General features: G+C 38.9%; 1 protein-coding gene across 1 annotated transcript; it reads right to left on the reverse strand.

Moving 5' to 3' along the window:
• Positions 1-966: 966 nt before the first annotated feature.
• Positions 967-26926, reverse strand: LOC124270168 (serine/threonine-protein kinase A-Raf-like). The gene is made up of 16 exons (XM_046705197.1): positions 26786-26926; positions 19317-19418; positions 16771-17067; positions 15734-15837; positions 14731-14866; positions 13775-13965; positions 13212-13380; positions 12470-12515; positions 9018-9169; positions 8337-8533; positions 6762-6938; positions 6314-6360; positions 5026-5156; positions 3620-3751; positions 2617-2751; positions 967-1970 (listed from the first exon to the last, which is right to left on the reverse strand). Exons 1-16 carry the CDS (start codon positions 26888-26890, stop codon positions 1737-1739), a joined length of 2355 nt encoding a protein of 784 aa, XP_046561153.1. The 5' UTR covers positions 26891-26926; the 3' UTR covers positions 967-1736.
• Positions 26927-27105: the final 179 nt, after the last annotated feature.

The raw sequence follows: 27105 nt of genomic DNA on the forward strand, positions 1-27105 counted from the left end.
GTACAGAATGGCAAACATAGCAGCTGACAGAAAGTCATATGATATTTTGTTCATGAACAATAGTATTATAAGACACTGAATGTTATCTCTGTACCTTCCAATGTCTGATCGGGATGTCCTTAAATTGGCACGATTCTTGCTTCAAACACATGCAGGAGAAGACAAATCAATTCTTATTTTGTACAATATTTTCCATCGAATAGACCATTAAAAGCATCTTCTTCGTAACTTATAACTTAAGTGATGTACAATTGAGAAAGATGAATAATGTTTCTCTTCATATCGATACATGGAATGTCCTTAAAACTTGTAAAACAAGACCTCTTTTAAAGCTGTGTATTACAACGGGGTTTGTGAACTCAAATCACAAGTTAAAATGATAAGGTCATGAGCATAAAATTGTCGAAAACATTCAGTAAAATGTATATACATTTGTTCATGTATTTCTGTGGGATGTAGAACTCTTGAATCCTTAACGACCAGGTCTCAGTGAGGTCTTTAGGCTGGGAGCAGTTGCCTCCCTTGAGACATTGGGTAGAACTGACTACAATAGGTGTTCCCTTTCCAGTAGGAGAGGAAGAAGGCAGACAGGCAGGCGTGCACTTGTTCACAGCTTTCTGTGAAGGCAGAACATGTCATATAAGCCTGTCCAACAACTAGTCACTTTCTGTGAAAGCTTCAGAAGAGTCTTTCTGGAGGCTTGTTGCATAAATACTAACCACCTACAACACAGACCGTCCCACCTGCCCCGAGCCGAGCAGGCAGGCAGGCAGGCTGGCTGGCTGGCCCAATCAGGCTTCAACATCAACAATTACAACACTTGTAATAAATTAAGGCAAAAATTTCACACTGAAAAATTGTCAGTCCCCTCCCTGTTAGCTGGAGCCCTGTGGGTGCCGTCGGGATTGACCCTGTAGACCCACCCTTTCGTAAGTAACCCACCCCGACCCCTTACCCGACCCCACCCTAAACCCCATATAACCCCACCCATTCAGTATGTGGGAAGTCACATATTTACATAAGGGAGAAGTATTTACATAATGTACACATACAACCATAAATAATTTGGCAGAGCACAGATGGACTGTTGATCAGAAAGAAGACAGTCAGTTGTGGTGACCGATGTCGTCATCATCGTCGTCGCTTCTGAGTTGCTTTCACTTTGTCCATCATCAAATGTCACTCTCCCGAGCAGATATCACAAACTGTTATATTCCACACTCTCTGGCTGATGCCAGAATCAATCAACAAATCCTTCCTTTCCTCGTCAGAGTAGACGCCAGCAATATCGCTTCCGTTAGCACTTCAAAAGCATTTTGAACACATTATTCGAACTCAGGAGCCAATCACAAAGCAACATCATAAAAATCGGCCAACAACAGTTCAATCATGACGACTGACAACATATTTCATCTCACAGATTCATAGGTCTGCAATTGAACATAAATCTGAACCAGCCCCTAAGTCGGACTTAGCGCAACCTGGGTCGGCCTCTTTCTGATGGGACAGCAAGCACCTGGAATGAGGCTACTGCATTAATGAGAAAGACATGGTAGATACAGTCCACCACCGTGCATGTGCGGCGAGCAGGCCAGCAAGTGGGCGGCGGTCAGGCGGGCAGGGAGCCCGTCAACAGCGTACATGTGACTGTCAAGGTCTTGTCCTACTGCCACCAGGGGGCACTGGAAGGAGATCATCTGACTGTACATGCAGCTGTCGCAGGTTATCGGGTCTGTTCAGGTGGCCACAAGGTGACTGCGGCCACCGACATCGCCACCGTCCACCACAGCACTCAGTAGTTGGGAAAAAAATGAGAAATGTCCAAATTGACTATTAATAGGAGTCTTTGGTGATGCACACATATATTTAAATTCCATGTCAAAAGAGTCTGTTCTGTGGATGGCAGGCTCCGATTTACTTCTCTTGATCTTTGGTATAGACAAATATAAGTTCTCCAAAATAGCTAACACCTGCAACAGAGGAAACATCTCAATATAGACATTCACAAAAATTGTTAAAGCAATATAATCTATGATGTACATTTTTCTGAAAATTATAAAACACTGTGTTCTTTATAATCATACCTTCATATTAAGACACTAAAATAAACCCTCTTCATACACTGTATGCCTTTTCTTACAAACTGACTCATGAATAAATATAGTCACTAGGACATGACTTGTGAAACGTAGTTGAGTAGCTATCTCCCAAAGGGTGTATTAACAACATTCTGCAATATTATAGTTATAATAGGAGGCGGTAAACATGGTATTTATGTGTGTGGAGGCCACATCTACAAGTAGTTGACGTAGTGTTAAACATTCCACATCGTGAGGACGTAAATTCAACAAAGTTACACAGCTGAACAGTTTTTTCTCTGTCCAAGCCTGCTCTTTTTGACAGATTGTCGTTTAACAGTGCACTCATCAATATTCTAGCTATATGACCTTAGCCTATAAATCATGAAGTCTGGACCTGAAAATCCAGGGATTGACATCATGAGCAGCAACTTGGCAATTGACATGTCTCAACCAGTTTGATGAGCATGATCACTCAATCCCTTTAGGTGCCGCTAACAGCAAGCACAGAACTTGAACAGAATATTGAGAGTCTTACTTGAGGGAACAGGGGCCTTGTTTCCCTGTCATAACAAACACAATCAAGAACGAGACGCTTGTAGGTCTTGGGCGTGTCTGTCCGTGCTCTTGTCATGTCTGGCCGCAGGTAGCCTTTTCCAACCATGAACAATATCTAGGGAAAAACAGGTTTACAATGAATTGTGTCAACATAACAATCTTCATAAATAGAGAGTTTAGTTTTACACTTTTTTAAGCAATATTCCAGAAATATCATGGCGGGGTACACCAGAAATGGGCTTCACACATTGTACCCATATGGGGAATCAAACCAGGGTATTCGGCGTGACAAGTGAACGGTTTTAACCACTAGGCTATCCCACCACCCCTCATGAATAATGAAAACATCAGTTAGCTATACTAAGCGAATCAAGGAAGGGATCATGAATATTTACACCTTTTTGTAGTGAATACTCGGCACATAATTTCATAACAAATATCCCCAGAAGTGCATATATACAAACCTATTGAGGGATAATTATGTCTATTTACGTATTCACTTAACGTAATGAGAATCTGTATATCATGAAAAGACAAACGTCCATATCTAACGTGGAGTAGTATATATTGTAAAAAAAGCAATTTAATGCCCTAATGGCAATACTCATTTCAGTTAATGCTAGTGATGTTCTGATAAGTGAAAAAAATCAAAAATCGATCAAAGGAAGGATTAAAAATGATTAGCTTTTGTAAAAAACATATTTCAATTAATCGGAATTTTGTTGCTATATGGTGGCTGGCTGAAAAAAACCCGGGTCTGGATCAGACAATCTAGTGATCAACAGCATGAGTATTGATCCATGCAATTGGGATACGGTGACGTGTCAACCAAGTCAGCGAGCCTGACCACCCGGTACCTTTAGTCACCTCTTACGACAAGCATGGGTTACTGAAGACCAATTCTAACCCGGATCTTTACGGGTATGAGCATGAATTATACATAAATAGAGTTAATTTAGCATGGAATAAACCAGTTAGCTCACCTGATCCTTGTTGTTGATGTTTGCGTAAGGCAACTCCTGTGTCATGAGCTCGAAGATGACAATACCAAAGGCATAAACGTCGGACTGGAAGGTGTAGGGGTTGGATTCCCTCATCTGTATCACCTCCGGAGCCTGAACACAGCAAGGGAGACAACTTAGGATAAAATCAATAATATTTAAAGTATGTGTATGATGTGTTTTCCACTTTCTGAGATCACACATGTGTATACAACAGTGTATTTTGGCTCTCTACTGTATTATGTTAACTTAATGGCGGTTGTTACTAACAAATATGACATATCTGTTCTTGATAATACCAACATGCCCCATTGGTTCTTGATAATACTTACCAACATGCCCCATTGGTTCTTGATAATACAGACCAGCATGCCCCATTGGTTCTTGATAATACAGACCAACATGCCCCATTGGTTCTTGATAATACTGACCAACATGACAAACTGCCTCTTGATAATACTGACCAACATGACAAACTGCCTCTTGATAATACTGACCAACATGACAATGGCTCTTGATAATACTGACCAACATGACAATGGCTTCTGATAATACTGACCAACATGACAAACTGCCTCTTGATAATACTGACCAACATGACAAACTGCCTCTTGATAATACTGACCAACATGACAATGGCTCTTGATAATACTGACCAACATGACAATGGCTCCTGATAATACTGACCAACATGACAATGGCTTCTGATAATACTGACCAACACGATATATCGTTTATTGATAATACTGACCAACATGACAAAACTGCCTCTTGATAATACTGACCAACATGACATACCTTTTCTTGATAATACTGACCAACATGACAATGGCTCCAGATAATACTGACCAACACGACATATCGTTTCTTGATAATACTGACCAACATGACAAACTGCCTCTTGATAATACTGACCAACATGACATATCGTTTATTGATAATACTGACTAACATGACAATGGCTCCTGATAATACTGACCAACACGACATATCGTTTCTTGAAAATATATCGCTTCTTGATAATACTGACCAACATGACAATGACTCCTGATAATACTGACCAACACGACATATCGTTACTTGATAATACTGACTAACGTCATGACAATGGCTCCTGATAATACTGACCAACACGACATATCGTTTCTTGATAATACTGACCAACATGACAATGGCCCTTGATAATACTGACCAGAATAACATCAGTGAGTGAGGTTTAACGACACTTTTAACGACTAGCCATAACATTGACATCCCATGGAGAAGACCACAGTACAAATCATATAAAAAAACTGCAAATAAACAATAAGATTGATAGAAACAGCCCAGTGATTCTGTAATCTGGAGGTGATGATTGTTATAGGCGTCATGTGTTAGAACCGACTCACCATCCAGAGAATGGATCCAGATGGTTGCTGGAACTGATGGGAACCACTCCATCTGGTCTTCACTGTAGCCAGTCCAAAGTCTCCAATCTTTACTGTCATGTTCTCTGTTAGCACTTCTGTCAAGAATATGTCTGAGGGTGGCTAAGGAATATTTTCTCTCGAAAAGTAAGTTCTACCCACAAATGTGTGGACTGAGTTTTGGTTTTACGCAGCTTTTAGCAATATTCCAGCAACATCACGGCGGGGGACACCAGAAATGGGCTTCACACATTTTACTCATGTGGGGATTCGAACCCGGGTCTTCGGCGTGACGAGCCAACGCTTTAACCACTAGGCTACCCCACCGCCCCTACAAATGTGTGGAAGATATGAGGAATTGTAAACTATTTTGCACTGCATGCAAGCATCTTATTCGTAATATCATTTCCCTTATACAATAGTAAAAAATAAAGTGAATAATGTAACTTAAGTAAGAGATCAAAAACTGTAGACAATAAATACATCTGCCCATTCTTCACAATGTCATTTATACAATTTGTTAAGATTCTAACAACACATGAAGATCTGGGTGAGAATTGTCTCCAGCAATCCATGTTTATCAGAAGAGGTGGCCAACGGGAACGGGTGGTCAGACTTGCTGACTTGGTTGACACGTATCATTGTATGGCAGTTGTGTAGATCGATACGCATGTTGTCGATCACTAGATTGTCTGGACCAGATTCTATAATTTTCAGCCCACAGCAATATAACTGGAATATTGGTGATTGAGGCATTGAACAACAACCAGGGCTCGATTTAAGAGATATTAACCTAAGAGGTGCAACCTAAGATAAAACCTAGTTGCACCAGCCAAATTCCAGCTGCACTGCTTATATTGCAATGAAAGAAAATTGTAATGAAAGAAATATGCTATTGAATTATTCAAAGTTTAGAAGAAAAATGAGCTGAGATAATTATGCGCATGTTAGATTTATTGTTGATGTATTTCTCAAACATTGACTTGCACCTGGTGCAAGTTAGACAAATAACTAGGTTGCACTGTGTAACATTGGGTTGCACCAGTGCAAGTAACAAAGCACTAAATCGAGCCCTGACAACCAAACAATATTCCAACAATATGATGACCGAGACACCAGCAATAGGTATCACATATTGTCCTAATGCTGGTAATCAAACAAAACATCTGCAACATGACAACTGAACACTTTAACAACTAGGGTAGTACAATACCCTCTTATGTTTGGGTAAATGCATGATAAATGTTTCGAATGAAAATGGCAAGGATACTGTTTGTTTTCAGATCTCTGTGGATGATGTGCTTGGCATGAAGATAACTGAAAAGTACAACAAAACACTTTACACATAAGAAACACAGACAAACCTCATCAATGCTAGCTGTTTGTCAATCATCAAAACATTACAGCTTTATCTAACACACCTTGACTGCAGTGAGGGCAAATCTGGGGCACAAGGGACATAACTCCTCAGAGACTTGCTGGATAGATATGGCATATAAGAGTGAGTGAGTGAGTATGGCTTTAGCACTATTCCAGCAACATCATGGCAGGGGACACCCGAAATGGGCTTCACACATTGTACCCATGTGGGGAATGGGACCCTTGTCTTCAGCTTTAACCACCCCCAAGATCTTGGCTGATATAGACCACTGTCATAGTTTTACTTCATTAGCGAGTGAGTGACACACGATATAGATACTCCATTGTTATCTACTTACTCCATGCCCTGTGCTGTTTGTTTTGCTATCATGATGAGCTGGTCCATCCTGAACTTTGTCTCCTTCACATGTAAATGCTTGTACAGACTGTGGCCATCACACCACTGAGTGACTATGGCCAGATGGGGCTTCGACAGGCACCCCATGAACAGCAACACATTATAATGACGGGTTTTCCTGCAATACAACATTCAAACATGTACCACTGAGATTTTGCAACTGCTACACAAGGTTTTGTTTTTGTTTGTTTATTGTTTAATGCAGCACAGAGCAATATTCCAGCTATATGGTGGCAGTCTGTAAATCATCAAGTCTGGACCAGACAATCCAGTGATCAACAGCATGAGCATAGATCTATGCAACTGGGATACAATCACATGCGAGTCTGACAACCCAATTCTGCTAGTTGCTTCTTATGACAAGCTTGGGTTGCTGAAGACCAATTCTAACCCGGATGTTCATGGGTACTGTAAGTTATGGAATATTAGCTTTACCACAAGCTGAAAGTAACTCAATAAGGCTACATAATACTAAATGTTTCTCAGGCACATTTGTTTTCAAACTGTAGAGGGCACTTATTACAAATATTTTAAGAGGTATGAATTGTGTTTTTATTCTCAAACAGGCCTACCTACAAACACAACTAGACACACATTCAACTGGGGATGAAGAAAACATTCATTTAACAGATAATCAATGAGTTGCAGGGATTTACATGGAGTCCTGTATTTGAGGGTCCCTGGGACTCATGCTCTTAATTTTCAGGGGTCCTGGTCAACAAAATGGGGGTCCGAGACACTTAAATGTTATTATTAATACTGTTATTGTATTGTGTATTACGATAATCACATTGTTACAGAAATTAAATTGCAAATAATACTATAATCAGCTAGAAGCAAACTCAGTGATAACTTATTGGTACTTGATTGGAATTTTTACGAAAAAAGTATTTGGACTTTTTCTGAGTCCCTGTGGACGCGATTATAACTTTGGTTGCGTCCATTGTCAATTTTTATGAGTATAGGACGCAGGAATTCACATCCTGTAAATCCTTGAGTTGGGTTTTAATTTTATAGGGGTAACAATAAATGACCCACACGAAATACACATGCTGAAGCCTGAGGAACATGTTTTAGCCAAAGTGACTTATCACTGCCTTGTATTAGATAATACTATAGGGTGTCAGTTTATTGATGGGAGCAAGCCCAAAGTAGCACAGATATGGTGATGACAAATCAAAGAGTGCTATCAGGACATATCTTGGCTCCATTATAAGAGGATCCTGATACATAAAGGGAACGTAACTCTGTGAGGTAACTGCTGCATCTTTGCCCCCTTGCCCTTACTGGACTACAGGTTGACGCTCTTGTTGCAGCCAAAGCAGCAATGGCTACTTGTCAAACTAACACAGACACACAATACCTCAGCACAACTTCATTCTTGATAGCCAGCAACTGTATTTAAACCCCTAGTAAGAGAATCCTTATCTATAAGGGGACAGAACTCTGTGCAGTAATTGCTGTATCTTAGACCACTAGACCCCTAGCACTTAATGGACTAGCAGTAATTGCCTACCTCAACACTCCAACTTCATTCTTGAAAGCCAGCAACTGGGCTGGTGTGGGATCCGTGACGTTCAGCTTCTTCACAGCTACAGGACCGTGCCAGTGACCCTTGTACACAGTTCCAAATGACCCCGATCCAATTCGTTGATCATAAACAATTTCATCATTAGGAATCTCCCAGTCCTCATTGGAATCTCGTCTCGGTCTCTGCAATCAACCAATTGCATTTTGTAAGTAATGTGAGGCATTTATTTAACAGAGAATTAGGGTTCATCCTGAATTTAGCATTAACATCTGAAGAATGAAATTAGGACTAGGTTTTAATTGAGCTACACAATAGATAACTAAAAAGTTTAATACTAACTGTACAAAAAGACAGCAGGAAGCTTTATGTTTCTCTGCACTGACTCGTTAATCAGGAAGATTTTTACGAATAGGAACTGCTTGCAGAAACAATGAAATTCAAAGAAATAGAAAATCCAAAATCTGAAAGAACAATTTTAGTTTTCAAAATTAAGCACGACCCCATTTTAAAAGAGTGAGTGGGTGAGAGAGTTTAGTTTTACGCCGCACTCAGCAATATTCCAGCGATATGGCGGCGGACCATTTTAAAAGAAAGAGATTAAGTATCTTTACATTTTGATTAAAACAGGACAACAGGATTCCTTAATTCTGAACACGTCAATCATACCCGACTCTTTCCCGGGTCTGTCTCCACTGACTTGGCTCTTGGGCGCACATGTTTGGATGCGCTGGTTGGCGAGGACTGAGCGCTCTTCGTGGGACTATTGCTAGGACTCTGCGAGTGACCTCCTGGCAGAGTCAAAGTGTTTAAATGCTGACCTGCAAGTAACATCACATTACAGACACCCCATCACAGAACATGGAGTCAACTGACACTAACCAGAGGGAATATGGACAATGTGTGGCTCTTTAGATGAATATTCAAGCAAAGTTCCCAGCAATAATTACAAATGGACCAATAATGCAACCAAAGATGACAGGACTTTAGAATAATGCAATAAAGGAAATCACACAGTAATTTTATCCACTAGAATACAGAAAACAACAATGGTAAGAAAACAGTGGAGACTGGCCCTGATGGTGTCCCATCAGCTGCAATAAGAATATCTCTGTGCAACAAATGCAACATGATTCAGCTCCTAAGACACATCCCTTTAAACACTTATACATATACTTTAGATCATGCAACAATATAGTTTGGAAAGAGGGCTGGAAAGACCTATCAGCAGCTGCACTGAGCAGTTGTGGTAAAAAACAAATCCTCTCCTGATGAATCCTAAGGAGGAACATAGACAGTTGCTTAATCAAGAATATAAACCAGGTTGCAGGAAACAAATTGTGTACAATTTTAGTGGGATTATCATTCATGTACATTAGGCCTAAAAACAATGTTGTGGTTCCGACTACCTGACCGGCCCTTGAATTCTGGTGCCAACCCTAGGTTTTTTACGAGGTATGAATAAAATAAGCTTTCAGATACCATTGTTTTTTCCCAGCACCAACATACATTGGTCATTCTGATAGAGTAAGTCTACATGATGGCTGCAATTGATTGAATAAACAATTACACATTGATAAATGTGCTATTAGTTTGTACTTTACTTCTAAAAAGAAATGTAAAAAAAAAAAAATTCCTTCCTACTACTAAATCCTACCTACCTACCCTAAATTTTAAAGAGGTGTAATCGGAACCACATCATAAAGTTGGCCTTATGGCCGAGTTGATTTAGCTATATGTTCTGAATCAGGAATCTCTATGGAAAACACTGTGGGACAGCCTCGCTCTGTGTTGTGATAAGTCAAGTGAATATAGTTCATAAGGAGTGAGTGAGTTTAGTTTTACGCCACTTTTAGCAATATTCCAGCAATATCATGGTGGGGGACACTAGAAATGGGCTTCACACACTGTACCCATGAGGGGAATCAAAACCAGTCTTCGGAGTGTAGACAAATGATTTAACCACTAGGCTACCCCAATACCCCTAGCTATTAAGGAAGAGCCCTGAGATACCATTACTGTAGCTCTTGTCTTACGTATAGCAAGTGTTTACTAGTCAACAAATTGTGGCAAGTTTAACAACAGTGTAAACAACTGGGGTGAAACACAACAGCGATCAGAGAGTGGTGGACAGACAGCAGGTGCTGGACAGCAAGCAATGAGAACAGTATGCAGTGGAGGGGAGGGGTATCACAACATCCCACCTAAGTCTCTAGTCATCAGACCATACAAACAGCTCCTCAACATGGTGCGTACTACCCTGCCGGGAATCTTACAAACACTGGACACTAATGTTTTTCAGTACTTGCATTTTCCATGGCTGCATAAAACACATGTTCACACCCATTTGGAACGTAATGTGCTACAGTTAAGCCAAATCATATTTAAGCAAAAGTTTGGAAGAATATTGGGTGTTCTTATATTGTAGCTTTTCTGAAGTTGAAGCTCTTCTGAAGGAGCTGAGTTAATTCACTATTAGAGCAGAATGAAATTTTAATTACCCTTGATTAAAGAACTAAAGTGTCTATATGTGTGGACACTAAATACAAAATTTAACATCTCAGTCAATAGATTAGGGAGTTTCTTATGTCAACTAGTTGAGGAACTGCTTTGAAAATAAAACCTAAATCAACACCTAATATCAACACCTAAAATAAACACAAGATCATGTCTGTATTCAGAAAATAAAGAAATATCATGCCACTTGACATGTACATAGATGTAAATGTTTAATCTCAACATTCAAAGCAACAACATTTTTCATCTTAATTCACAACTTCATTAATTGAAAGTTCTATATATCTACAGTATGTTAAAATTCACACACTGGGAGGGACTATTTCTATATAACACCTCAATCACGTTTTCTGGGACTGGCACCGTCAAACCAAGTCAGTATATTAGTTGAAACGGCAGTGCATAAAAACACATCCCCAAAAGGGAGATAACTCATGCCTACTCTCACCAACTACCCCTTTCTGCCCGGGGCCAAAGAAGTAATGTTTATGTGATGGAGCACTGCTATCACTAGCATGGCGTTTATCTTTATACTGGGTATATCTGATTGGTACAGCATGTCCCCTGCTGCTTTGAGTATCTGGAAATTCAATTTGGTTTACTACAAACATGGGATCTCTGGACTTTGACTACAAAATATCTAACATAACTTTTAGTCTGTTTTCAGTGAAAACGTACCGATGAATTTCACTTTAAACAAAAAAGTAAATCAAATTAAGTGGAATTAAGATTGCGAATCCTCATAATTTTACCTTGCCAAATGAACATATAAATCTCTGAATTTATTCAACTTAGGATAAAAGTTGTTTTTAACAAAGGATCATAAATTCAAATCGCTATTATTGGTTTGTATTACATGGGGGTAAGCACAGTAGATGGAACAGTGAAACAAATGCACGTGCGGTACGTGATGAGTGTTAACTTAAACCAACACTACTTGTTCTTGGTGTTTCATGTAAAGGGCATACCCCTTGTATTACCCCTTGTTCAAATGGCAAGGTAAAATTATGAGGATTCGCTATCTTAATTGCCTTTTATTTGATTTACCTTGTCGTTTAGAGTGAAATTCATCAGTAAGTTTTCACTGCAAACAGACTATAGCATATAACTGAAGTAGGTACTATTGGGTAGATACTTATGATTTAAATCATAGATAAAATCAGATGAATGAAACAAAATGAGTTAAAGTGAGATGTGGTTTTAAAGCCGTTGAACTGTATTCCAGTTATGTCATGGCGTAGTAGCGTCATGTAGGATATAGTTTAATGCCACATCAGCAATTCTGGTGCCATTTGTGGAGTGTGTCTCATGAGGGAAGAATGACCCAAGTACACAGGCTACTTGTAGGGGTTTACTTCTCTGATGAGGCCAACAAACCAAGGATCATAGTCAAGGTCAAGACTCACATCCACAATCACTGGCAAAACTGTATAGCACAGGGCCCTTGATAACTGGGCCACACATGCTCTCCAGAGAATGTTTCTCTCAAAATGATACCATATTCATGTAATGAAAACAGACACTATCCTATAAGGATCTTTGATGTAATTTTGACTTCAACAAAAGTAATCCCTGTCAAACAGGGAGAACATCATTCACATTACCTTGATGCGATCTGGATCCAAGTGCTCCCAGTCTTCTACTGAAATCCTGTAAATAATGAACAGCGATTTTAACTCCCAAACAGGATTCAAGATGCCTACTGGCAATGTATTTTGTGTCAACTCTGTCAACTATCCGAGTGAGTGAGTATGATTTTGCGTTGCTTTCAGCAATATTCCAGCAATATCGCAGTTGGGGACACTAGGAATGGGCTTCACACATTGTACCCATGTATGGAATCGGCAACTATCTGATATCTATAAACATGTTAAGTCAATTTATTGCCACAATGAAGCAGCGCAATCAAGAATCATTGGCTAAAAGTACAACTGTCAAAGATACAATGTGTATATGTCCAGCAAAGTGAGTATTGCTTACGACAAGGTGAATGGGAATAGTGCAAATGTTTTTAAGAAACTGCAAAGAAACCAACATGCATGACATCGAAACACAACACAAATAATTCCCAACCATCACATTATCTGGTTGTCATAGACAATACTCCAAACACTGTGACAACATACACTCTAGGCTGAAATACGGGCTTAATCTGTCCAAAATACTGACCTTCAATCGAAATAATTCAAACGATTTAATTTTGACCTGTATAATACAAATAAGAATATGAACAGGAAACACGCGAAATTACAAAACTGATCTATCAGGAACCATACAGAGGTTACTGATATTTCGAGAAAGAATTAACAGGTTTACAAATGTCCTTTCTCTTTCTCTACTACTCACCTGCTCTCCATGATCGACTAGATTTACACAGACATTTGGAGCTGATGTTGACCGCTCTCTCTGCCCCAGCTGTGGAGCTGGGGCCCGACTACGATGACCTGTTCTGGGAGATGGCAAACCCTGGTTCCTCCGTGTGCTTCTACTGCGCTGTTCTTCTTCTACTAGTATCCTGCAAGTAGCATCAGACTCACACACTTAAATGCAGCCAAATCAAGGCAGGTATAGATGTACATGGTGAGCACATGGTGCCCAATCCCACATAGGACAGAGAGGGTTCAGCAAGAAAACATGGACTTTTTAGAGGTTGCAACTTCAGTAAATATTGAACACAATCTTGAGACAATGGGTTTGGGTAACAAAGCTGTAAATATGGAGAAAACAGTTCCTTAACATTTTCACAAAGAGATCATGGTGAGATGACTGTCGTAGGTCAATATTAAAGCATCGAAATAAGATCCTCTTAACACTAAGACCGGTCTGTGGAGGTTGCATGTTGATGGGTCTATCCCGGTTATAACATGTTTAAGTTACTTGTTACAAACACTGAGATAAGTTGTACATACTGTCTCATTTGTTCCCGTGATCCTTCTCGCTGAGCACGGAAGTAGTACTCAAGGTCACCCTGACATGTCCGCGGCACCTTCTCCTCACATCGCTGATGAAACTTGAGGCCACATGTCTGACAACGGATGCCTTGAAACAACAGGTTGCGGCACATATCACAGAAAGTCAGCGAGAAAAACGTCTTGCGACCCTGCAAATAAGAACACAGATATAAGGTAAGGGAAAAAAGAGAAGGAATTGCTGGAATTCATAACATTACATGATAAAAGACCATGGAAGATCCGACTTGGAATTGGTTTTCAGTAATCAATGCTTGTCGTAAGAGGTGACTATCAGGATCGGGTGGTCAGGCTCGCTGACTTGGTTGACACATGTCATCGTATGCCAATTGTGTAGAGCAATGCTCATGCTGTTGATCACTGGATTGTCTGATCCACACTTGATCATTTACAGACCGCCGCCATATAGCTGGAACATTGCTGAGTGTGGCGCAAAACAACCAAACCAAACCATATATGATAAAAGAGCCACACGAAACATTCCCTGTATCATTAACGTTACTCCTTGGTGACCAACACCTGCATGACATATTGTGACCACAGTGACAGTGTTAATTTATCATGACAATGACCAGTGACCAAATTACCGTCGAATTAAATATATATGAATGTTGATATCTGAATTATCCTGCTTTGCTTAGATATATTCATTTTTGCATTCTTCGCTTTGATAAGATACACTCAAATTCAAGTAAAAGCACTCCTTTCTAGAAAATATCAAATATATTCGATTCTAGTGATCACAAATAGTGAATTGGATTCATAAAAGTTTACGATACGATTCATTGAAAAACACAAGTGAATCAAAACAGCCCTTGTGAACACAACTGGAATATATTCCAACCCAAAGTGTGGAGGGTACTCAAGGTCTATTCTGACATGGAATCTTCACTTACAAAGTTGTGTGAAAGGATAACAGCCCGTGTTGTGTTTCGCTGGGCAACGGTCAAGTCCTCTTCACTTTCCATCAACTCGATCGTCACTTCCTGTCCGGCCAACTCAGCCATGTCTGTGTTCCATGTCAGTGGAATCCTGACCAATGAAATACAGTCAAAAGATTCAACATGCTTTTATTCAACTGAAAATTGTCAATTACAGAGGTATTCATTAGCTGCAGTCACTTTCACACTGTTTTTGTTAAATATACTTTTTCTACATGTCACATGAGAGCTGTAGGACTTTCAGTGTACTTCTACATCTCATACAAATCATAAAATACTTTAAAAGTCTAAACCGATCTTTTCCTTCATCAGTTACGTCATAGTATATATCAGTAACAGAAAATGGTGTAGTTTTCAAAAGGACCTTCATATTTCTTAAACTCATACTGATTTCTGTTTTCATCCAGAAATCCTTACAAACTCATGAAAAACAGAAGTGTCAACCCAATTATTGAATCCTTAGAAAATTCTTACAGATGCAAAGCCTATCACAGCTGTTTATGACCGCCTCCTTAGAAAATTCTTACAGATGCAAAGCCTATCACAGCTGTTTATGACCGCCTCCATTGTGTAGTGGTTAGAGCGATCGCCCGGAGACCGGAAGGTCGCGGGTTCGATCCCCAACCGCGTCATACCAAAAGACGTTAAAATATGTACTTGCTGGTCCACGCCTGGCGTTCGGCATTAATGGGTACAACAAGGACTGGTCGGCTCGGAGTCAGTATAATGTGTCTGAGTAGGGTATTCATGCTTCACTGCGGCATGGTATCTCAGTGGGCTAGCACTATAAAACCAGCTTAGGTCTGGGCTAGTACAAGCAGCCGCACATACACCTTCACACGCATGCACGTCATCATATGAGCGAAATATTCTCAAGTATGACGTTAAACCCAATTTCACCTCACCTCACCTCACAGCTGTTTATGATCAACAAAAAGAAAAAGGTGGCCAAAGTTACCTTGTTTTATGACGAAAGACTTGGCATTTGTTGGGATCGAGTCCTCTTCTGCGCATTGATTTGTACAACCCATCTCTTAATGTTACACTAGGCGTTGCATTCACCTGAAAACAGATAACATTTCCAGTAGGGGGGGAGGTGAATAAAACTGGAAATAATCGGTTTATCACAAAGAATTGTTTTAAACAGCTCAGGCATATTCAAATACCAAAATATCTACTTGCCAAAGGCAAGTCAATGTGAAAATTCTACTTGCCCTCTCTGATTTCCAATTTGCCTGGCTAAATCATAGAAAAAGAAGGGTCGACACACACGATAATGCGACAAGCCATTTTCACTATCATTGGTCAGGCACTGACACTGTCCAAAGCAAGAATATTAAAACATTCATTTCCAGTTTTTATTCGCATGTTTTGTCCTTGTCCTTTGTGTGTTGTCTATTTTCTATTGCATCAGGCTGTACATAATCATGTTCAGGCAAACCAGAAGTCGTCAACAACCAAATATCAATGTTGTCCAGACCACCAAATCTGTTGCCGCTCATGACAAGTATGCTCTGATTACATGGAAGAAACGATGATCCGGCTATATATAGGAAGAAGTGTTCAGTTTACATCCTTTCCATTCCATTCCATGTCCATCAGAACATCATATAACAGCTTTCTAAGGGACCGTTCATAATGTATGGGGGTGGGGTGGGGAATGATGATTTGGGGGCACCCATTTTGTTCTGAGAGGTGGGGGGTCATCAATTTTGTACACATATTCTAGTGGGGCACATCAATTTTGTACATAAAAATATTTAAAAATTAAAAAATATGGGAACGGGAGAGGGGGTAATTGATTTTTTACATGACATGCAGGGGGGTCACTTATTTTGTACATAAATGGGGGGGTGGGGGCAGTCACATTGTACATGCTTCTCCATAAAAATCATCATCACCCCTCCTAGTCATAAATTATCAACGGTCCCTAACACAAGAAGCCAGTGCCACTACAGTCATCTAACTAGGTATGATACAAGGGAGACAACTCACAGTTGACACCATGTTATCTGGTAGATATGCCTTGATGTGTTTGGTGTGTCCGACAGGTGAGCGAAGAGGGAGTTGAGGACTCCGCTGTCCTGTGTTCATCGACCATAAGTTGCTGGAGCTGTTGTTAGGGGTGAGGGGCCCTGGGGACAGGACAGGGGGCTCTGGTTCTGCTGCGGCACCAGCAGGCTCTGGAGAAGGGGTGGGGGGTGGCGTGGCACGCCCAATACTCATTTGTTCCAAGAGCTTCTGTTCTCGGGTCTGTAATTCGTGGATTTTGTTTGCAAGCTCTTCATATTCCTGAAAGTAATGCAAAATAAACACATACATAACTTCAAATATTCAATCGATTAGAAATGACTAATATTTCAAATGTGACATGTTTTGCATACAGCTGGGCAGTTCAGGCCAAAGCACATTATTTCCAAATTTTTCATTTAAATGTTTCAAAATGTGAAGAGGGAGGCATATCCATCAAAAATTCAAGCAATCTGTATACATTATCTGTTGACGGATGTTAAGCATGAATGTATTATCAAATATATGATTAGGCTGTTGTTAATTGAAATCTTCACAGAGAAATGATACAATTGCTATTCTACTATGACTTCAGTAAATACTGAATTGTGATTGGTTAATCAAAGTCATTCAGAGGTATATAATCACGTTACATACCTCTGATTTTCCAACACAGTATGTATATTTTTTAAATCTCAATAACGCGGTTATGGTAGAATGGAGATAAACGTAGTGTTGGAAAATCAGAGGTAAATAACGAAATTATAATAGCTCTAAATTATACCACTGGTCAGCTCCACATAATCTGTAGCTCGTTTCGGACAAGTGGCTTACGTAAAATAGCTCAAGAAAACTAACAGACTAAAGGACTGACTATGGCTGTGTCTAGATGATGTATTTAAGAGTAATGCAAGGACAAGCAGACTCAAATCTTCGACACAGTCTTTGATCTTACTACTTCTGACACAAACTTATTCAATTTCACACAAACAGTGACATCCATAATCACAACTTCAAAAAGTGGTAATGGCTGATTTCCAAAGGAAAGGACTAAACTTGAAAACTGGCTAAAAGAAATTGATTCAGATGTAACCCTTTCAACAGAATTCCGACCGCCTCCGTGGAGTAGTGGTTAGGGCGTCCGCCCGGAGAGTGGAAGGTCGCGGGTTCGATCCCCGACCGCATCATACCAAAAGACATTAAAATATGGTACTTTTTGGTCCCTGCCTGGCACTCGGCATTAATGGGTACAACAAGGACTGGTCGGCTCGGAGTCAGTATAATGTGTCTGAGTGGGGTATTCAAGCTTCACTGCGATATGGTATCTCAGTGGGCTAGCACTATAAAACCAGCTTAAGTCTGGGCTAGTACAACCAGGCGCACATACACATACACATGCATGCACGTCGTCATATGAGCGAAATATTCTCAAGCATGATGTTAAACCCAATTTCACCTCACCTCATCTCAACAGAATTCCAGTCATAATTTTAATTCTGCAAGAAGTCTATTCCAGCTCGATTAGCAAGTGTATTATATCTAAATCCAGTAATGATAAATACCTTCAACCAGTACCTCTAAATCTTCGCATCAGAAATGAAATCTCCATCAGTCATCTAAAACTTTTCTCACTCAAGGGAGTTTTGATCGGGGTACTATTTGCTGTTTCATTGCATTCAAGACTTAAAAATGAGGCTAATGCCAAAAATATTATCACAAAAGACTTGAGATAGAATACCTGCATAATATGACTAAAAAAGCCCATGAACATTTGGCATTTCATTGAAAGCTACCAGCACATATACAGCACTGGGAAACCAAAGATCATAATCCATGAATCTAGGATTCAATTATATGGACAGCCGATCCAGACAAGGTTATAGGCTTTTTAAACTAAGAATGAAAGTTGAAGTAAAAATACTGTAGCAGAAAATGTCAAAGGAACCAACACACTCCCCACCTGAATTTTCAACACTGCTCAACCAAAGGGACATAACTCTGTTGTAATAAGATCATCAGTTAACTCATTGATAAGGGCTGAACATTGACATTTATAAACACAGCACTAAAGTAACATATTTCCTTGATTTAATCCCAAGGCATATATTTCTATGAGACTCTCATTACCAGGCAATTAATATAGGCACAGTGTCTAAATTTTTTTATCTCTGACAAGTGATTGGCCAGATCTCTCTTTCACACCGTGGTGTAAAGGTTCTTTAAAATGCTTAGTTGAGCAAGGACAAAGTTCTGTATGCATAAAGTAGAGAATCAGTCACACGCACAAAACCAACGGGGACTCGGTGCCTAAAAACTACTATCGTATTAAGATGAGAATTTATGGATGTCAACGTGTATATTTTGAGGAACACAACATGTCAAAGTGTATTTTTACTCCTTCACCTTGCCACTTTGTGCATCACTTCCAAAATGCCTTCCAAACACTTTATACTATCATACAATCAGGTCTCATCATTTAATTGAGGAAATATGGTTCCCATTCAGGGCGACGTTCAGACAGACAGACTTACCTTAATATACATCGGAGGGGGATGCTGATGTCGGCCAAACTCAGCATTCATTTCCTCCAATTTTTGTCGAGTGACTTCAATAACTTTCTGTATGTTTTCAATCTGTGGGTGAAACAGAGAATTTTAATTAATTAAGAACAAAAAATAGATGAGAATAGATAATGGAACATAAAAGACATGACATGCTAACAAAAGACAATTAACGATATGATAAATGCATCAAGTATGAACGGATGAAACGTCATACCAAAACTGGTCAAGACAAACCAATGAGTGAGTGAGTTTAATTTTACGCCGCACTCAGCAATATTCCAGCTATATGGCGGAGGTCTGTAAATTATCGAGTCTGGACCAGACAATCCAGTGATCAACAGCATGAGCATTGATCTGCGCAAGTGGGAACTGATGACATGTGTCAACCAAGCCAGCGAGCCTGACCACCCAATCCTGTTAGTCGCCTCTTACAAGCATGGGTTACTGAAAGTTCATTCTAACCTGGACCTTCACAGGTACAAACCAAAGAATGACATCATCATCAACAACTGAGATGTGATGATGTACCATCAAACACATCCACCCCTGACCCCTCCAGTTCCCTTAACCATAACAAGCACATGCTGCTGGTAACTAAACACATAATCCAAACACAATCTAGATTGCCTGTTTTGGATGAGCACTGATCCATCCTATTGCCAACTTCCCATTGGTTAAGGAGTGGGCAATAGCCTACTTTGTAGCCCACTCACAAAGGGTACAAACTTCATGTAGTCCACGGTGAAAATCAACTGGGACACACCTTGAGTAACCTGCAGATTATGCGTTAATATGGCTGAGAAATAGATTTCTATATGTACCTGGCCTGATGGCTCAAGGTACATCACACTATATAAGCTTCGAGTGGGAGTTAGTTTAGTTTTACGCTGCTTTAGCAGTAACAGAAATGACACAGTGGAGGACACCAGAAATGAGCTTCACACATTGTACCTATGTGGGGAATCCAACCTGTGTCTTCTGTGTGAGGAGCAAACGCTTTAACCACTAGGCTACCCCATCGCCACAGTAATCTTCGAGACTGCCTAACAACTTATAATGTAGCAACATGTACTGCCATCATGATCCAACATATGTGTCAAAGGGTGTTTCCATATATTCTGCACATCCCAACCAAAATAGTTTGGTTTTGGTCTATATGTGTCTATAATACTTCCTTCCCTTTCCTTCTAGCATATGTTTGTTTGTATTATAAATGTAAAAATAAATTAATAATATCAAACAATATCTCGGATTTATCAGGGATCCAAACCAAGTGTCCCTGGGCCATTCCTTGGTCATGATATGAATTAAATAATAAGTCATGATATTATTGTCCTTAATAGCATGAGCTGGAAAATCGTAATTTCCAATTTGTCATGTAATCTGCCTCTGACTTAGGACTGAATGTCAGCTTCTAAGACAATAAATGCTATAAAATAATTCTTTTGACAATTAGTCTTAAGGCAACTTTGACCTTAGATCTCGGCAACACTAAACAAACTTACTGTTACCAGTAACATCTGAACAACTTCTCATTAAATTTGACTGACCATTGAACAACAAACATGATGTGGACATTACCAATCAGGAAGCAGCTTTCTAAAACTATTTGGCTCTATGATGTCTTTCAGTGGCATTTAGAAAATTGACAAAGGTATTTTTATGGCTCTATTTCTCTCCAACTGGAAAGGTCCCTTCATCAGGTACAGTTCAAGGGACTCTTTGAAAAATATTTTGATCCAAAATTGATATCTAGTTTCCAACTATCATTCTTTGAAAAATATTTTGACAAAATTATCTGTTTATCATTTCGAAGTTGAATTCATGACATGACCAAAAATGACCAATAGCTACACAAAGTCTCTTCAGTCTCTTTTCAAATGACCAATAGCTACACAAAGTCTCTTCCTTTCAAATGACCAATAGCTACACAAATGACCAATAGCTACACAAAGTCTCTTCCTTTCAAATGACCAATAGCTACACAGTCTCTTCCTTTCAAATGACCAATAGCTACACAGTCTCTTCCTTTCAAATGACCAATAGCTACACAGTCTCTTCCTTTCAAATGACCAATAGCTACACAAAGTCTCTTCCTTTCAAATGACCAATAGCTACACAAAGTCTCTTCCTTTCAAATGACCAATAGCTACACAAAGTCTCTTCCTTTCAAATGACAATGATTTTGACCGAATCAGTGTGTCGTTGGGAATATCCCAACATAACATATCTTTAGGTTGCATGATATGAAAACATATTCAACTGTCACTTTCCCAATCTGGTTTGCAATGTTCTAATGGCCACATGACTGACTGAGTTTAGTTTTACCCCGCTTTTAGCAATATTCCAGCAACATCACGGCGGGGGACACAGGAAATGGGCTTCACACATTGTACCCATATGGGGATTCGAACCCGGGTCTTCGACGTGACGAGACAACGCTTTAACCACTAGGCTACCCCAACGCCCCATGGTCACATGAAAGGTCATTAAGACAGGACCTGTAATGGGATGTCCTCAGATGTTTGTTTGGCAGTAGTGAGATTGCATGGTGGTATAATCTCTGGAAAAACATGCACTGTTTCCAGCCTCTAGGGGTAACCACACCTCATAAACTAATAACCACACATCCCTGACAGCCATAATTTTCAAAAACTTTGACTTTATCAACTTAAACTTTTTAAATGCAGGACCAATTTGTGGTCTCCGCTTTGACCTTTCTGTACCATATGACAAAACATTTCCCTGGGCTCCATTCCACAAAGATATTGTAGTACTACAGATGTCTTAAGTCAGAGGATTGCATTTACCATCAGCTAAACACTAGGATCTCTTCATGTCCAAGGCGGGGCAGTGGGGTAGCCTAGTGGTTAAAGAGTTCGCTTGTCATGCCGAAGACCCAAGTTCACTTCCTCACATGGGTACAATGTGTGAAGCCAATTTCTGGTGTCCTTCGCTGTGATATTGCTGGAATATTGCTAAGAGTGGCGTAAAACCAAACTCACTCACTCACTCACGCCCAAGGCCCTGGATAATATCTGAAAAGTCCACCACCTGTTAATCTCTAATGTCAATAACCTAGTTAGTAACCTATTTGAATAATGAAGTATTCATTCATTCATTCATTAGAAAAATTTCTACAGTTTAATAACTTGTTAAGTTGAGATAGTATGTTTGCTAACACTTACAAAACATTTAACATAGGTGGTTATTTCCATTCATGCACTACCATAAGAATGACAATTTCCATGACCTTGAATGAAGACCACTCAAAACCATACCACTTCCCTGCTCCACCTAGATAGTCTTCGCATGTGTACAAACTTACATTCTACTTCAGTAACCCAGCGTGAGTTACTGTGAACTCACTCCATTTCACAGGGATTTATGTATGCGAATTCCAGCATCCCATATGCATAAAAATTCACAATGGACGCAACAAAATTTCTTAACGCGTCCACGGGAATGCAGACAAAGTCCAAATACTTTTTGCTAAAATTCCAATCAAGTAACAATGTGTTTGCTACTAGCTGGGTTATGACATTATTTGCAATTTAATTACTGTAACAATGTGATGATCATGATACACAATACAATAACAGTAACTGAATTTCAACAATATTACAACAGAGTATTGATAATGTTTAAGTGTCGGGGACCTCCATTTTGTAGTCCAGGACCCCTGAAAATTAAGAGAATGAGTCCAAGGGACCACCCTCAAATACAGGACTCAAGGTAAATCCCTGATTTCAAATACATAAGCTTGAGAGTGAATCGGATCCGTAAAATCATATTCAAATAATATGATTACTGGATGGGTACAATTAACAAAACATCTGAAAAAACAAAGAAGGTATTTGAGTGAAAACGGGACAAAGGACTATCACCTAAATCTAAATCGGTGCGGTCATGTGACAGTTTTGTTGACTGCAATTGGTTGTTTCTGAACAACACAAGTTTGACAACACTTCACACGTAAAACTCGAGTTTGACAACACTGAAAGTTTGATGGAAAAGTCGGTGAGAATAGAGATGCATGTTGTCAAACTGGAATTTGAAAGTGTGGACATTCCAACAACTCACCACCAACACCAATTTCAGAGCTGTCAAACAGTTGTTGAGAAATAGGATCAGTCCTTATTCTCACCAACTTTACATCAAACTTTCGGTGTTGTCAAACTTGCGTTGTTCAGAAACAACCAATCGCAGTCAACGAAATTGTCACATGATGTTTTGGTCGTTTGGTCAATTCAACACAAACTGCCCCAATAGAATCATGGCGCTCAAATGACATAAAAGTTCGTTTGTTTGTTTCTCACTATATTCCTTTTTTGCATTGGATTTCTTTTTTGCATTGCATTGACACAAAAGTCTGACAAAATGTGTTTGGCGTGTGAAACCGCGAGTTTTAAAATTTTAACATGTGTTGTCAAACTTTAGTTTGCTGTGTGAAGGCTGCTTAAAAGTGTTGGGATGTGTAATATTTTGTAACCAGAAATGTTCCACAGTGGTCGATAGAATGATCAGTGACCCACGCCACAGAAGCAGTGTGACACAATCTGATCACAACCAGTTAATCCACACTAGTTCATACTCAGGACAATTATGCCATCTCTGGTAGACATTGTGTTCAACCTCCTCAATTAACCATATAACATGCCATGTAAACAGACAGAGCATCAGTGAGTGAGTGAGTGAGAGAGAGAGAGAGTGAGAGAGTGAGATTTAACACCATTTTCACAGAAATGGGCTTTACACATTGTACATGACGTGTGAACAGAATGAGCGAGCAAGTGAGTGAGTGAGTGAGAGTGCGGTTTAACACCATTTTCACAGAAATGGGCTTTACACAATGTACATGATGTGTGAACAGAGTGAGTAAGTGAGGTTAACACCATTTGAGTAAAATAAGCAGGGCCACCAGATATAGGCTTCACACACTGATGAACAAACACTTAACAATCAGGCCCCACAATAGCATTAGTGAAAGGTTTGGGGTTTAAAACTAATTTGAAAAGCATCATTATATAAAAAAAAAGTTCACAGTAAGACAATTACCATTCTGATAACATGGACAAGAATGAGTATTATTAGTAATAGATTGTAATCCGGGCGATTAAACTTAGCAATGTGAATGAAAACCAAGATCATCGACCGAAACCTAAACAGTAAACCACAACATCTCGGACCCCTCCATCAGCAACACATCACTTAAAATTTGAAATAAAAAACATCTTGATCCATCACATGCAGTAGGATTTTTATAGTTACAACCAAAACAGACTTACATTAGAAGTAATTTACAGTATTATCCTTGCCATAAGCTTTACATTTAATGTCCAGAAAAGAAATTTAAGAAAAAATTTTATTAGTACATTATTTTAAAGAAAACAAATTTTCAAATGCTAGTGTTTGTACAAAGCTATCAAATATCTGTAAAAAAACTCTGCTAATTTAGTTCCTTGGTTGGTACAGAAAATTTAGACGACAATTCTCCAATATGTAGTCTTAGTCATCACTCATGTCCTTAGTCTGTCCTAGTGATTCTACAAAGAAAGTCTGAACTATTTAGCTTACGCAAGTTCATGACCACAAACATAACACAACTTCAGATTCAAAAGATCCATCTCACAAAATTTGGGGCCCACAAATGTAAATAGCAGTAAGAGGAAGCTATAGTTTCACTGTTAAAGAGGCATAGGGGAAAAGTTCAATCATTCACAAGCAGGAAACTTCTACCCATTGGCTCTTTACATAAGGTGATCAGATCATCCAATAATAACATCCTAAACAAGAAGCCTTGCAAAATGACATTAAGTGTGACATCATGTGCATTATTGCACTGATTTTGCCACACATATACCACATCACAACATTTTCAAAACATTATTTTTTCAAAATTTTATCTTTTCCTATATCAAATCAAATGAACCTATATGACATTCTGAATGACAAACTGGTGTTAGAAAATATACCCTGGTTACAGGAAAAACTGACAGCTTTGGAAAATGTTACCAAGTACCTTATAAGTTCAAAGTTTAAACAAATTGATATTTTTAATTCTGAAATAACAATGAACTTTGTAATAACCTGATAAGACAATAAAGAGCCAGTTCTATTTAGTATCACTCAGGCTGAGGATGAGAAAAGGAAATGTCATCTTATTTGTCATAAGAATATATAATAGTCTTCACTAAAAATCTCAGTAAAAAGTTCTCAGTAAATTCAGACTGTTTTGACTGGCAACATGACCACATTTTCAAATACCGGTACATTCTACACATGATTTACAAGTTTTTATATTAGTTACAATTAGATACTGAGTGATTGTTCTCAACATGTCTAAAAGATTCTAATGAAAAATATACACAATTACATAATACAAAAAAAATGCCTCAGCAAACATTAAAATAAATTATCTTCCGCCATATGTCTGTAGCAAATCACATATCCACCATGTATCCATATGTTACTAAAGAATCAATTTATTTACTTTGTAATTATATCAGGCATATTATCATGATCATTAAAACACCATAAATGTATGTGTGACCAGTAACAAAGGACAAAACAAAGCAACACTACAAACAATGTGACTTTTCAAATGCAAGGAGACAATGTAAAACGTAAACACAAAGTCTATAACACATTCAGGCAACTGTTTGATATAAAAAAGAGATCTATCTTAGTGAAATTGAGACAAGAAAATGTTGTTTATGCTTGTGTTTTACACACACACACAAACAGTCTCTACCCTGTCTTTAGACTATATTTTTATAAATAGGCATGTTTGTGACAAAATAGAACTGTTTTAGAAATTTGGAGATGCCAGAACATGATACAAATTAACACACTTCACAATATGACAATCTATATGAAGTAATTCAATCTCACACACTAATATTCACTGTACACCTGTCATCACAAGCTCATATTTAGTAATGGAATGTATTTTTCTAAACCTTCTGTAAAGATCTAGAAATCTAGATCACAAATGCTTTTCGAGTGTCGTGATACCAATTTCTGTCAGCAAAATTTAATAGAGCTAACTAATATTGAACACCCTAAAATAGGTTTATTGAGATATTTTTAGACACTTTGATTGTTGATGAGCATTAGCTTCAACTTTAGACAGGCTACTGTCGAGTAAGATTTGCACAAAGCTATGTCTATCTGCTCGTTAATTTAATCTGAATATTACCATAAAATGAAAACCAAACATGGAACCAAATACGTCAAGTTAATTGGTAACAGGTTCCCTTGAAATTAATGACAATGACACACACAATTACTACCTAAACAATAACATTTTCTATTTTATTTTCAGAAATTTGCATTTATGCCACTGGAACACTGGAATAAAATGCACGCAATTGAGGAAATCAGGTCATCATTTTAACTCCAACACAATTTTTCGAGTAAATAAGAGATTATACCTCATCTTGAAGGTTTCCAGTAGTGTAAGCATCTTCCTCCCGTGGCCCTATGGTGAAACTTGTATTAATATCTCCGTTCATAGTCGGTTGTTGCACGACCGCCATCTTACATGCTTTGACGATATGCTCACGTGACCTCCTAAATTATCACTCAGTCTCGCGTTACTTCGACGCAGCTGTGAGATCAGCGCTTGCGTAGATGTTTATTTATCAGAAAATATTTGATTCCGTTTCATGCATTGTCAGTCATATTTAGCCTAATTTGGTCGTAAATAAAACATAATACATAGCTTTGGGGATCTATCGAATAAAGGCTAAAT

Source organism: Haliotis rubra, unplaced genomic scaffold (assembly GCF_003918875.1).
Source record: "Haliotis rubra isolate DU_JTF1 unplaced genomic scaffold, ASM391887v1 Scf15, whole genome shotgun sequence".
Taxonomy (NCBI): Eukaryota; Metazoa; Mollusca; class Gastropoda; order Lepetellida; family Haliotidae; genus Haliotis; species Haliotis rubra.

Bases quoted from the DNA above. Each gene is read 5' to 3' on its own strand.
- LOC124270168 (XM_046705197.1), bottom strand. From the start codon at position 26,890: ATGGCGGTCGTGCAACAACCGACTATGAACGGAGATATTAATACAAGT. The intron at 17,068-19,316 runs GTAAGTCTGTCT...CATTACTTTCAG, and splicing joins CCCCTCCGATGTATATTAAG to GAATATGAAGAGCTTGCAAA. The intron at 13,966-14,730 runs GTAAGTGAAGAT...TCTTATTTGCAG, and splicing joins TTATCCTTTCACACAACTTT to GGTCGCAAGACGTTTTTCTC.